We start from the raw sequence: 14,128 nt of genomic DNA on the forward strand, positions 1-14,128 counted from the left end.
TGTGTGGACCTAGGTCACAACATGGCCTGGCAAAGGATCCTGTTAGTGGGGGTAAAGGTGGTACCATTCCCTGTAAAGCCTGCAATTTCTGTATGTATATAGATTGTAGTGGAGAATTGAAGCATCCTGATGTGGATAGAGTGTTTAAGTTTAAACTCTCTGCAAACTGTAATAGTATAAATATTGTGTACTTGGCCCATTGTGTGGCCTGTGCGTCATTCTATGTAGGGATGACAACCAGGAGGTTGAGAGATCGCATGCGGGATCACTCCTATGATATAGGGAGGAAGGCAGAGATGAATGCCTTAGCTAGACATGTAGGAACCTTTGGTGATACACATAGGTTCACCTTCGTGGCCATTGACAGAGTTGTGGACAACCTCAGGGGGAGGGGGGGTGATGTGAAATTGAAAGTTGAGATGAAAGAACCTGAATGGATTGTGAGACTCAGGGCCAGTATGGGCAGGGGGCTTAATGACAAAATGAACATCAAGCCCATTCTTCTAGGAAGAGACTTGTTAAAGTGAAATATTAATATACCTTTGGTGTGTTTTAGTTTTTTAAAAAATGTTGGTTCATGTTTTTAAATGTGTTGTTTCCTATATGCTGTTTTTTTATACTGTTTTTATATGCTGTTTTTATATGCTGTCTTTCATTTGCACATGGAATGACCTGTGTCTTTAAATTAAGGTGGGGTCCCAATTAATGAGTGTAGGATGATATATAAAGGAATTTTATACTTTGATTCAATGTCTGATGAAGTGGCTTGGTCCACGAAGGCGCTCACCATTCTATGTTCATTGTGGATTAAACTATTTTGCATTCTCTACAGCCGTGGTCTGTTGCTTCTTTCACTTTTTATGCATTTCAATATGTATTAATTATTTACTTTGAGTCATGCCGCGGTGGTACGGCGGTAGTGTTGTTACCTCACAGCAAGAGGTTCTCCCGTTCGATTCTCGGCTTGGCTTGGGAGTGCCTTCTGTGTGGAGTCTGCATGTCCTCCCCGCAGTTGGGTAGCATTTGAAAGACATGCGTGTGTAAATGGGCGTGCCTTCGTTGAAGGTTGGGCATCGAGCTGGCACCTCTGCATTTCGTAAAAAATCTACTGCCAATCATCAGCAGACTGGAGTTCCGCTGTGGCGACCCCTTACCAGGAAAAAGCCGAAAGACAAGCAATAACATTTACTTTGAATCAATTTCTTATATAGTTTTCTTAATAAGAACATTTGTTGAGTCTACTCCTCAGTTTTTGTAGGTAAATAATTATTAAATCAGGATTTTATAAAAACTGAAATTATTTCATCAGTTTGAATTTTTTTTTCTGACAGAGTCAAAACCTGTATACTTAAATAAGCAGCAATATAATAAGTTGCTTATTTTTTTTTTTTTTACTTTTGAATAAAAAATGTGTATAAAAATGCAGAATGGTTTAAATGATAAAGTAAAAGTAAACCACTTGGTTAAATATATTGCATATGCCTGGCTCTATGCTTTGACTGCAGTCCAGACTGGAAGGGGGAGTAGTGGTGGATAGTGTCCTACTTGCATCTCCTGGGAGGAGAGTTGAGCACTCTGCGGGGGATACTGGGTTGGTATAGTTTTCCCTAGTAGAGACCAGAGAAACCACTGTTCATCCTTTGGGGAAGGACTTCTTGGAGTGAATGCCTGTTGTGGAAGAGAGGGCATCTCCACTGTGGTCAGCCCATTGCACATCTCTCTTTGGCATTTTGCCAAGGGTGTGCAAGAGGATAAGGTCATAAAAAGTAGAAGCAATTTTAGAATCACCCGAATGGCTGTCTAAATGATTGCCCCGGGTCAGCCATCACACCGCTGGTGGTGAAAGAATGGGCAGATTAGCTGGGAGGGGGCTAATGATCAACAGAGATCATGGGCAAAAAGTGCAAAAAAATGTACGTATAGTTGTCATGTAATGTTTTCATTACTCTTACGTTACTCTAGCAACTGTCATCTCATGGTAGATTTGCTTATTAGAAGGAAGTTACTTGAAACTAGTGGTTAAGAAACAAAAACAAAGTCAAAAAATGAAATATATGCTAACAGTATTTTTGTGTTGAGGGGTGAAGATATAGGATTTCTGTAGTCTTCAAATTATCTCTGCTATTCTGTATTGTAAATGGGCATAATGTGTTTATTATTTTTACAAGTTTACAGATTTGTCTGATAATAGAAGAATATTTGCTCAGAAGGATAATAAATTAACTAGTTAGTAATTAGTTCCTTGTTGCTTCCCCTTGTATCATATTATTATTTTTATGTCACAGTCACAATATGCAAAAAATAAATAATCCCTTGAGTAGATCTAGTTGTCCAATTTAAACATACCTGGTTTCCTTTTTATTTTGTTCCTGAGTCATTTTGATCACAAGACAGATAGGCAGGAGTTGACTTACACTGTGTTGCTTTTGACATCAGAATCCCCCCCCCCCCCCCAGTTAGGGCATCAAAAAATCCCCCGTATACATGACAAGCTTATATGACATTGCTAGAGGCTTCACACCATACGTCCCCATTCCCTTCTCACCTCACCTGTGGCCAAGGCTGGGAGCAGTACCTGAGACACTAAAGATAGGTTTAATGGGAGCCGAAAGTGGCAAATTATTAGCTGGAAGGTATCCAATGGAAGGAACTATTAAAAAAATGAAATTGAAAGGCTGCCGCACACTAGCGCTAGCTATTCTTGCATTACTGTAAGAAATAAATGTCAGCAACATGTTTTCCAGACTAGTTGAATCTACTACACTGTGTTACAACAGAGTAACTTTTAACAGTACAGCACACTTCTGGAGAGATATTAATAATTTGTTTTGTAAATGCAAAAGGGTATAAAGTACATGCATTTGCAATGGAGTCACACCTAGTAAAAGTCTGCATCATGATGTCTGCAAAATCTTGTAGATAACATTTTACAGACGTGGTTGGTGTAACATCATTGAACTTTGTAGCAAAACTAAAAGAATAGCTCACCAGCATAAGCAAAGACTCAAAACATTTGGAAACTAGTATTTTTGGGGGTACAGAATTTTCAGGAAACTCAGGTTAGGGGTTATCACAAAATCAGATTGTCTGCCACTCTGCAGTATGAACACTAGCTCTAGCTCATGGTCACTGCTGGTGCGACACTCCAACCTTCATGTACCAAGTGGGGAAAAAGGGGGGTGATTCTAATTACAAAAAAAAAATCCATCTTAATATGATTTCATGTTTACTGTGTAAAGAGAATTTTCCTGTCCAAAAGCTTGTTTGCAGTATAACAAACTGTGAAGGCTGCCAGCCTAGCCAGATAGAATTTTGCAGATAATTATGTCATTTGTAAATATGAATGTAAACTACATGCTTGTTGTCCTAAATGTAAAGAAATAGTGTTACATGTGACACTGGAAATAAATGTGACAACAATGCACTCTGATGACCAAAGTAAAGCATGTGGTGAACCTTAGATGAAGAAATTATTTCTGCTGTTTTAACCAAGAGTTAAATTGCTAGATTTAAACATGCAAATGTATTTTTATTGCTCTGCTTCCTGACCAGCTGCAAGATAACAAAAGAGGAAGTTAAGAATGTAAATGCAGTTTCTGTTAGCCTGGGAACCCAGGGAAGTGTGAAGAATGATGTAATGTGTAGCCTGGGAACCCCAGGAAAGTGTGAAGAATGATGTAATGTGAATCAGAACTGCAATTTCAATTTAAACAGAGAGAATCAGTGATTATTAAGCATTTTTGTCATGACCATCCAACTCACAGCACTGTCTTTGCTCTATAAGTAAGTTTATCTTAGATTTGTGTTTTCTTTTAGAAATAGCTAAAAACTAGAAAGATTAGACTAAGTATTTTTCTGTGATGTCAGCTGTACTACTGAATTATTTTAAGTATTTCTCTGTGATCTCTGAACTCTTGACTAGTAAGAATATTGTCTTGTGTTTTTATTATTTATTATTAAATATTTTAAAACCTTTCAACTGTGGTAGTTTTGTGGAGAGATAATTTAAGCTCTAGAGTACATTGCATATTTATAGTGATTACTGTACCAAGTCACTCTAATAAGCCTTGACTGTTTAATTATACTACCAATTGGATAATAATATTGCAGAGTAATAAATGGACACTCTCTTTTAAGGGCCTTTGAGTAGCTATTTTATTTATTTATTTTACATTTGTTAACCGGGATAGTCCAACTGGACATGAGTCCATTTACAGCAGAGGCCCAGGGAGAAAAGCTCCAAATTCTTATACAGAAGATATAAACGTACATTGTAGGTAATGCTCTACATTATTTAAGATTAATGATAAACATATTTATGTGCACCTTATTTTGCAGTACAGCTCAACAATCACTTACATTTACAATACACATGTTTTTATATCAGCTTCCATTTATGATAAACAGGTTTCTGTAAGTATAATAGAAAACAAGCAGATAGTGGTAAAAGATGATTTTACGAGTAGGAAGACGAGTTAAGAGTTAACCCGAAAGGGAATTACATTTTATAGTGGGAGTTCCTGAGTTTGTATCAGATCAGTAGGAGACTGCATTAATCATTCCTGCAGTGGGAGTTACTGCATTTGTAGCAGAACAATAGGAGACTGCATTAATCATTGCTGCAGTGGGAGTTACTGAGTTTGTAGCAGAACAATAGGAGACTACATTAGTCATTGCTGCAGTGGGAGTTACTGAGTTTCATAGCATAACATCGGGAGACTGCATCTACAATTCTGTTATGCAGTTACAGGACAGTGTCTTATGTGATGCATGGGCATCACCAGGAGTTTAATAGGTGTGACTTGAGAGAATTTTTGAAATGTACAGTTGAGGGAGCTGAGGTCAGAGAAGTGGGGAGGATGTTACAGTTTTTGGCAATGTTGTGGGAGAAAATAGCTTTTTCTGTGGAGTTATTGGCTTTAGAGATACAGAGGAGAAATTTTTCTGAAGAGCGGAGGGGGCGAGTAACTGATAAATATTAGCTGGGTGGTGGCAGGTGGTACTACCATATAGTCTGGGTAATAGGGGCACAGCTGGAGAACCTGTGCCAGCCTTTCCCAGGAGTGTCTGTGTGGTTGTATAAACTCTTATCTCAAAGTGTGTGTGCGTCAGCTACTTGAGCAGGGACACGAATCACTGGTTGGACAGAGAGGGTGCTGGAGGTTTTAGCTTGCCCAGCTAGGGTGAGATCTGGACCCTATAGCTGTGCCAGTGGGGAGTCTTATTGGGGACCTGGAGAGCAAGGGAGCGACCATCCCCAGACTGACTGTGATCTCTGTGTGCTCTTAAGGGAAATTGCACTTTACTGTGTGTATCTGTTATCCTTTCTTCATATACAAGATAGTGTTAGTGGTGAGGATTGAGGCTCCTTGATTGCTGGACCAGGGCACGGGCGTCACACAAACATACAAGTCTGATCAGATATTTCACAAAATGCAGGTTGGCCAGAAAACCAACTACAGTTCCAAGGGTGAAACATGGATTTAGGAAAGTTGAAAGTTAAAAGGAATGACACAACATCTGTTGATAAATTGCTTTTCAGCTTTCATCATATTACTCCTCTGATTACATAGCTACTGACAGATATAATATGTCAGAGTATTACTGAGGGCATAGTGTTAAGGATTTGGAAATTTAACAAAAGTATATCTGTCCCATCTCTCTCTCTCTCTCTCTCTATATATATATATATATATATATATATAATGTGTGTGTGTAAGTCCTTTCTCTCACAAAAAGCAAGAGTCACTCTTGCACAACAAAGCCACCTCCTCTCAACTCTGTTATACGCAGCACCAATCTTTACCCATATCAAACAATGTGACCTAGGCAAACTAGAATCATGCTACAATAAAATAGCCAAGTTTGCTACTAACTCAGCTTATAGAACCCATCACTGTGCTGCACTAAAAGAACTAAAATGGCTTGAGCTACCACAGCTACTTAACTATCACCAGCTGGGCACCGCCTACAATATTCTCAAATATCCTGAAAAAAAACCCTCATTATCCAACCTACTTACTGTCCATACTGCAAACCGGTACCTAAGATCTCTCCTCTCCATCACCAAGGCTAACAATAATGCAGGGAAATCGCTCTACTCCCACACCATTGCCAGAAATTGGAACTCTCTTCCCCTGTCCGTGTCCACTGCCCCCTCCGCATCCATATTCAAAAACTCCCTCAAATCGCACCTTCTTAGTACCTGGTTATGCCCTTGTATCACATAACCCTACCCATACTACTATTAACTCCTCAAACTCCTCTCTGTTCACATGCTGGATCTCTGATCCCCTGTAGGCTTGGTTATCTGAAAGGGTACTTTTAACTGTAGAATCTTACTTGATATATTTTCTTCTCTTACCAATGTATAACTGACATTGTCTTTTTACCCATGTTCTATATCTTCTTTTACCTGGAGTGTTTTATTAATTTCTTGTTATATTACTATGCTCAGCATATATGATAAAACCTGTTTTGTGTATTATGCTGGATGTACTGTAGATGTTCGAGTGTATTCACTGATGCAGTCATTACATTTGGGTAATCTGCTGGCAGGTTGCCCTCAGTCGGCCTGAATAACAAGGTTTTGGGTCCTGCATCGGTTGCTGTCTCCTCTTCAATGACGTCAGGTCGTCAGGGGTATAAAACATGCAGCCGATGCCATTTTATTCAGTTTTTCTTGCCCCAGATGTCAGGTGCCCCACAAATGGGGAGCAAAAAAAAATATATATATATATATATATATATATATATATATATATATATATATATATATATATATATATATATATATATATATATATATATATATATATATATATATATATATATATATATATATATATATATATACATATCAGCAATATATAAAAATGCACTTTTAGCAACATAAACTTTACCTTCATCTAAATGCTCAAAACAGCAGTGCGTAATTACTGTAAGAACCCTGTGATTGGCATCTAGAGCCTTTTGAGCGCCTGGATTTGCCTTGAGAGGCTCTGTTGGACACAGGAAAGGACCAATTTTTAGTAGGCCAGTGCCTACTGAATCTGGGTGGCTGCACCTGCAAGAAATCTTTTACAGTTTGCATAGATTTAGCTTTGTCTTCCATTTTCTTTAAAACCTCTTCTGCCTTATTACCAAACAGAGTATCATGCTGTAAAGGGGCATCCAACAATTTAGCTTTAACATGATCAGGTAGATTTTGCTCCTTGAGCCAGGCATGCCTTCTAATCACAGATCTAGTAACTGCGGCCCTGCAAGAGGCCTCCAAGGAATCAAAACCACATTGCAAAGTATGCTTTCCAACCTGTTCTGCTGCATGCAATAATTCCTGTAATTCTTTATTTTCCACACTATCAGGAATCAACATCGTTTTCTGTTTCAATAGGCCCATAACATGCTGTTGATATTTAAGCATATGAAACTGGCAGTTTGAGGCCCTAATTGCCAAGGTTGCAGACATATAAACCTTCTTTCCCCATCTATCCAGCGCCCTGGAATCTCTATCAGAGGGGGTAGGAATTTTTGGCTGTAGAGGCCTTTACACCTTTGGGACCCTGTGAGATGGTTTCAGGATCAGCAGCAGGATTTTTGAATAGAAATTTGTGGGAGTCAGGAACCCTGTAATATCTGTCTGGCTTACTAGGAGCTGGAGGTAGGGAATCAGGAGCCATGCTTGATTCCAAAAACACATCATCAGCAATGTCTAATACAGGAGGTATAGCCAGCAGCTTATGCTGAGGAAGAAGTAAATCCCTAAGCCTCTTTTTTGGTTCAGAGAAATCCTGACTCTCCCAATGAAAATGTACCCTTAAAGTATGCAAGGTTTCTCCAAAAGAGTAATCCTCAGGAGGAGATGCAGATGGGATGGATTCTTCTGCATCTGAATCCTCATAGGGTGGTATAGAAAATTCCTGATCAGAAGAGGAATCAGAAGAAATAGAAACCTGATCTGAAGATTCATAATCAGTGTCTTGCTTAGGCCTCTTAGAGGGGGGGGGGGTTTGGAAACCCCTGATTAAGGCAATTAAGTGTTCAGCCATTTTGATCATCTGTTTTTAGGCATAGGGGCCTGAGCATGTGGCTCATGCATCAGTTTTTTAGACTTAGAAGTTGTTTTTGTTTTTATTTTTGAAGCTGGCTTCAGTTTTATATAAAAATGTTGAGGCCTGAAAACACCCTCAGAAGCCGGTGCCTGCTCAGCAGCTCTGGACCCATCCGAGGGAGAGACATCCGCGGGTTCAATACTCTGAGAATCTCACGGCATACCGGACTCCGCATGGATCTTGGTAGAGGCCTGCGACTCAAAAGTAGTGGGTATCAGGGTCTGCAAAAGCACCTCACTGAGTACCGGCGAACCAGAAACTGGCTTAGGAGAAGCTTGTCATCGGTTTTGGACCTCAACGGTCTGTCTCTGTCTTTTTCTTTGCGATTTTTGTGTACTCCGGTAGTAGGATTGCTATCCAACAACATTTCAGGGTAATTATATCTGGATGCAAAATATTTTGAAGCAAAAATATACCGACGCTTAATAGTGCGTTGGTTAAATCTAGCACAAAACTGACAGCAAGGCATGCTATGATCTGGGCCTAGGCAAGGAATACAGTACAAATGAAAATCCTTATGAGGTATTTGCTTCCCACAAGTAATGCAGTTATTAACTTTTACTGACAACGGTAAGGAGCAAGAAAGTTTCCCCAATGGGGTACTTAGCTTTAATTGATGACTTTGGTTCTGAAACTCGAATGCAAAAATTTCAGGAGTTGGACGACCGGCACTTGCGAACTGCTTCTGCTTCGGGCACCGCGCGGCAAGAAAGACTGAATAAAATGGCATCGGCTGCATGTTTTATACCCTTGATGACCTGACGTCTTGGAAGAGGAGACAGCAACCAATGCAGGACCCAAGACTTTGTTATTCGGGCCGACTGAGGACAACCTGCCAGCAGATTACTCAAATGTAATGACTGCAACAGTGAAACATGAAGAACATCTGACATTGTCTTTTACCTATGTTCTATATCTTCTTTTACCTGGAGTGTTTTTATTAATTTCTTGTTATATTGCTATGCTCAGCATACATGATGTAACCTGTTTTGTGTATTATGCTGGATGTACTGTTTTTGTATAACTTGAAGCTGGATCTTTTCTCCCCTGGCCTCCACTGAAAATGGACCTGGTCCAGTCGGAATTTCCCGGTTAACAAATGTAAAATAAAAAAATATATATATGTATATATAGAGAGAGAGAGGTAGGTATAGGTAGATACAGCTATATAAAGTGATATATATGTCTGTGTGGGTCTGGTGTCTGTCAGTCTGCTTGGGTGGTTTCAGTATGGAAGACGTAGGGGATACAGTGTGTGCACATATGTTTGTGTGCATGCGTTTGTGTTTGTGTGCATGTGTGTGTATACATATATATATGGGTGAGTGTTTGTATGAGTGTGAAAGAGTGTGGGGAAAGTTTATTTGTGAGTGAATGTGGGAATGTCTAGGAGTGTGTATGCGTGTGCAGTTAGGGGGTTCCTTTGTTAGTGAGATGCATGGGCTACTAGTGAGCACGCTGGCACATTCCGGTCTTACAACCTAGTTATTGATTCAGAGACATGGTAATGAGCCACTAATGAGATGTTTCTCATGGTGGCTATACTATGTCTCTTTTATCAGAACTTCTCTGCCACGCTAATTGACTGTTTAATATTAGTGTGGGTAGAGGGAAAAAAGTAATGTCTTTCGGCTTTTCCCGGTTAGGGGTCGCCACAGTGGAACTCTGGTGTGCTAATGATTGGCAGTGAATTTTTACAGTGCCAAGTTTCCAGCCCGATGCCCAACCTTCAAAGAAGGCACACCCATTCATGCACGCACCTACCTGCATGTCTTTAAACATCACTCGACCACGGGGAGGACATGCAGACACTACACAGAAAGTTGATCCTAATGTTAGTCCTATACTGACAAACATTTTAGTTGTCAAGCAAAGGACTACAATATGAAAATAATCTCTGTGAAATATTAATAAACATTTGTTACAATAACCATACCTATTTCTTAACAGATGATGTGTTCGAACTCCAACACTTTTTGTTTTCTGTTATAGGTACTTACAGTGTCATATTTATCTTTTTTTTTTTAAATACCTTTATTAAATTAACACTTAAGATATCACATTCATAGAAAAGAAAACAAATCATATTAACATTTTTTCCCATTTACATGCACTATACATTACATATACATTTTTTAACAATTGTCACTCACTCCAATATTACATAAATTGTTCAGTTCCTAGCTTCCCTTAAACCCCACCCCGTCATCCTGAACATTATTCTGCATATACTGTTCCCTCAAATTACATTTATTTCTATGTAATTTGATCCTTCTCTTTTCTGGAGATCCCACTTCAAGTCTTTTATCTCTTTTACAGTTGGTTTAGATTTTAATTTCCATCGTGTAGTAATATTTTTTGGCAGTCCATAGCAGTAGCCTTAGTAAGGCCTTACTATGTCTAGGTAATTCAGAGTCAGATCCTGTGCCCCAGCTCAAAACAATAATTTCCTGAGTTACAACTATTTGCTCCCTCAGCATTTCTGACGTACTCTGTAGGGAATATTTAAAATCTGCTAGTTCTGGGGAAAAATGTATAAGTAGTATACAAAAACAAGGCATTGATAAAAATCTTAAGTCACTCATAAAAAGCATGGTGTTCTCCTGTTCATGGTGCAGTATAATTAAATCTTCATACTGTACTGATGCATAAATGTGTACTTGGTTTCATAATGAAATGAATTGTTTGGGTATTATGTTTGCCATTCCTAGTGTAGCTAATCTTGCATTTTAAACAGTTGGAGTTTTGGTTTTAGATTACATTTGTATGAAGTCTGATAAGATTTGTCATATTATACCTCAGTTAAAAATACAAAATTTAATTTGGTATTACCTTTGTTGCCATGTCCCATTTTTTTTGCATTCCATGTAGCCATCCATCTTCAGTATCCATTTTATCTGGTTCACAAATGTGGCAGGCTGAAGACCATCACAGCAAGCAATAGGTATAAGGCATGTGCCAGTCTTTGATGTGACCCCAATATTTACATGGTTTCAATTCAGTGTTAAATGTTACTAATTGTGGTTAAACTTTAAATACTTGTTTTTCCTATTTTTGTTTCTCTTCAGACTGGATTTGTATATTTATCCTGCAAATTCTTATAAGAAGTGAAAGAATGCACAAAACAGCAGTGCGTAATTACTGTTATCAGGCATATGTAATAGCTGAAAATTGTATAGTCCATGTGCATGAATGAGTAACACCAGTCACTTAAATACTACTGAATTTGTTCACTGTTATGTTTTCAGAATACTTGTTGTACCTGTCTCACTTCCATCATTATTAGTGTAAATCAACTTTCAAAACTGACAAATGTGTGTTTTATGTTACCTGTTTTTTGTTTTATTATGTGTACATTGTGTCTCATTTTTCATCATTTTAGCTATCTTGCAGTTAGTGACCTCTGGGTTTCTTAGAAATGTTCATAATCATGTTAAATATCCCTTTAAAGACACCTTGTAGGAATGAGGTTCAAGAGGCTAACTTTAAGACTATAACCCAGTTTTCCAATTGTTCTGGAGTACTCTGTGGTCAAATGACTTGCTCAGCGTCACATAGTATTCAGTTGGAGGCAGAGGCAATCAAACTCGGGACTACAGGAAGCAGATTAACAGCACATAGCCTTAATCCTCTGCACTATCTGCTGGACTTAGAAATGTATTGATTACTTAATGCCAATGGTTCCTCTTCCTTTTGGTTACGCATTTTGTGCCCTCCCCTCCTTTCTTTTTCCAGTCTTGAAGGGTATGTCTTCTGTTTGCATTGATTTGTTATACTCTGTCGACGTTTGCATGTTGTGTAGCAAGCAAGGAGGATATTTTAATGTCTGCAGCCATTTGTAGTTTTGTTTTTTAAGTAGTTACGCATTTTATTTTGCCATGTTATGGAAGTTGATGACTCTTGCATACATATCACTTTCTGTTTAATGCTGTCTTTCATGCAGTTGTCAGGCACTGAACAAAATAATAGAACAGAGAATCAGTGTAACTCTAATGGGCAATGACTATCCTATAACTGCTGCAGTCTTCACTTTCAACTAGAAAGTTTGAGACCTGCTAGCTGAAAGAGCTGTTAATGTTCCTGTAAGGTCAATGTTTATTTGTCTGTACTTTAAGAATTTTCCTACCCTGCAATCAAAGTACTGTGTGACCCGACTTCAAGGGTAGGCTTTTGTCATTTAGTTTCACCTGCAAAGACTATAGTAAATATCGACCTAGTCATGTTTCTATAGTGAAACTGTGTGTTACTACCTGATTGTTGCTTGGTTTGGATCAGGTGTCATTGCACTGTCTCCTTGGCAACAGACATGCCAGCTTCAGACAAAAAAAATCAAAAACAAACAAACAATAGATGCCATTGGAAAAGCCACATTATTTAACCCGGTCATATTGTGAACTCCCCAAACACCAAAACTAGTGATGTTACATGGAATTTTATAATAATATACCCATTTCTCATACCTCTGATTGTAGTCTAAATGTGTGTACCTTGTTTACCTGCATGCACCCATGAGGTACATGTACCTCTATTACAGGGGAAGCCTGGGACCACTCCTAGTCTTAACCCTTAAATTTGGTATTCCCCTTTTAATTGTTGAATAAATTTGCTTGCTTTGAGCATGCACATTTTTTAAAGTTTAAAACAGAATAGGCTAATAAGAAAGATTTGCTTACATGTACTGCTTTATATGAAACGCCCATTAATTTAAATACAAATAAGAAGGGAAGAAAATTGTTGGAAATGTAAAACAAATTTATACTGAAATATATTAAACTTAAATGGGCTGAGTGAAGGTATAGACTTGTATTTGAAGTTATGCCCACATCTGTATTTTGAATGTGTAATTTTAATAATGGTAAACCCTTGTTTATCACTGACAATTTTTGGAAATTTCGTGGAAGGATAAACTAATGAATACATATATAGTATTATATCCATATATTTAGTGGAATAACATTATTTAATTTTTTTTTTTTTTTTTGCTTTGTGGAATAAATGCTATTGAACCTACTTTGCTTTGTGATCTCCTGAAGGAAAAAGGTAAAACAGGATCAGTAGTTTGTTTCATATGCTTTGTATTGCCTTGAGGCAGGAAGATGCGACTTGTATGGCTTCCTGTTTAGCAGTCATAATAAACTATGCAACAAATATTCTTGCATTTATTTTTTTATCTGATTGATATAATATAATTGGTTATCTCAAGCAATCTGAACTGACTCATTGAACATATCATATGTTGATGCTAATACTTCACTGTATATTTTTTTCCTCAGGTGATGAAGATGGTTACAATGTTCCTACTGTAATTCTGTGTCCAGAAGTGGCTCAGTATCTAGACTGTTCTGTGGAAGAGCTTGCAAGTCAAAGGCCACGTGACATGGAAGGAGTCGCTAAACGATTATTTTGTGATGCTTATATGTACATGTATCAGAGTACAAAGATGGCTCTCTACAAATAGTGGCAAGGCATTTTCTTAATGTGAAAAGAAACAGTGAAAAATTGGTAGCATGAAAAAAAACATTGAACAGTATTTCGAACCGTCAGAAGATATGGAAGACTGCTTTATTTATTCTTAAGAAATCTGGACCCTTAAATACCTTTAAGGATGTACATTGTTCTTTAATGGTAATTAATAAGTGTGCTATACAGCACTGCAAATATATGGTTCTAATAATGAATGTTGTATGTCAGGTTTACACATCTTTAATGAAGACTATGTATGAATTATAACATGCGGTAGAATATGAAAGAGAAAAAAATGAAAAAAAAATAAATTAAAGAAAAACTAGTAGTCTTAAAACTTCGTTGATGAGCTCAGTCACAGTAATTTCCAACAATCATGAAACCCAGGTAGTATTCCAAAGCAACAAACCTTTATTCATCACAGACAAGTGATCCTTTGTAACAAACAATCAGAAGTACTTTACAATGTTAAACATATCAGCTTTTATACACTTAGAAGTAGGTGTGAAAAATATATGCATTGCTTCATTTTAAACCAGCCTATTCCAGACAAA

The 14,128-nt window shown here is 37.9% G+C and overlaps 1 protein-coding gene across 2 annotated transcripts in view; it reads left to right on the top strand.

Annotated features, from left to right (window-relative positions):
* LOC122798413 (ubiquitin carboxyl-terminal hydrolase CYLD-like) overlaps positions 1-13,911 on the top strand; it is a 1,245,230-nt gene extending 1,231,319 nt beyond the window's left edge. For both annotated transcript variants that reach the window (XM_044067332.1, XM_044067333.1), the window contains one exon: positions 13,385-13,911. In XM_044067332.1, the coding sequence (XP_043923267.1) occupies positions 13,385-13,569 (185 nt within the window). In that variant the 3' untranslated portion in view covers positions 13,570-13,911. The remainder of the gene's footprint in view (positions 1-13,384) is intronic.
* The last annotated feature ends 217 nt before the right edge of the window (positions 13,912-14,128 follow it).

This window comes from Protopterus annectens, chromosome 3.part1 (genome assembly GCF_019279795.1).
Source record: "Protopterus annectens isolate FY-2018-M chromosome 3.part1, PAN1.0, whole genome shotgun sequence".
NCBI classification, from domain to species: Eukaryota; Metazoa; Chordata; order Ceratodontiformes; family Protopteridae; genus Protopterus; species Protopterus annectens.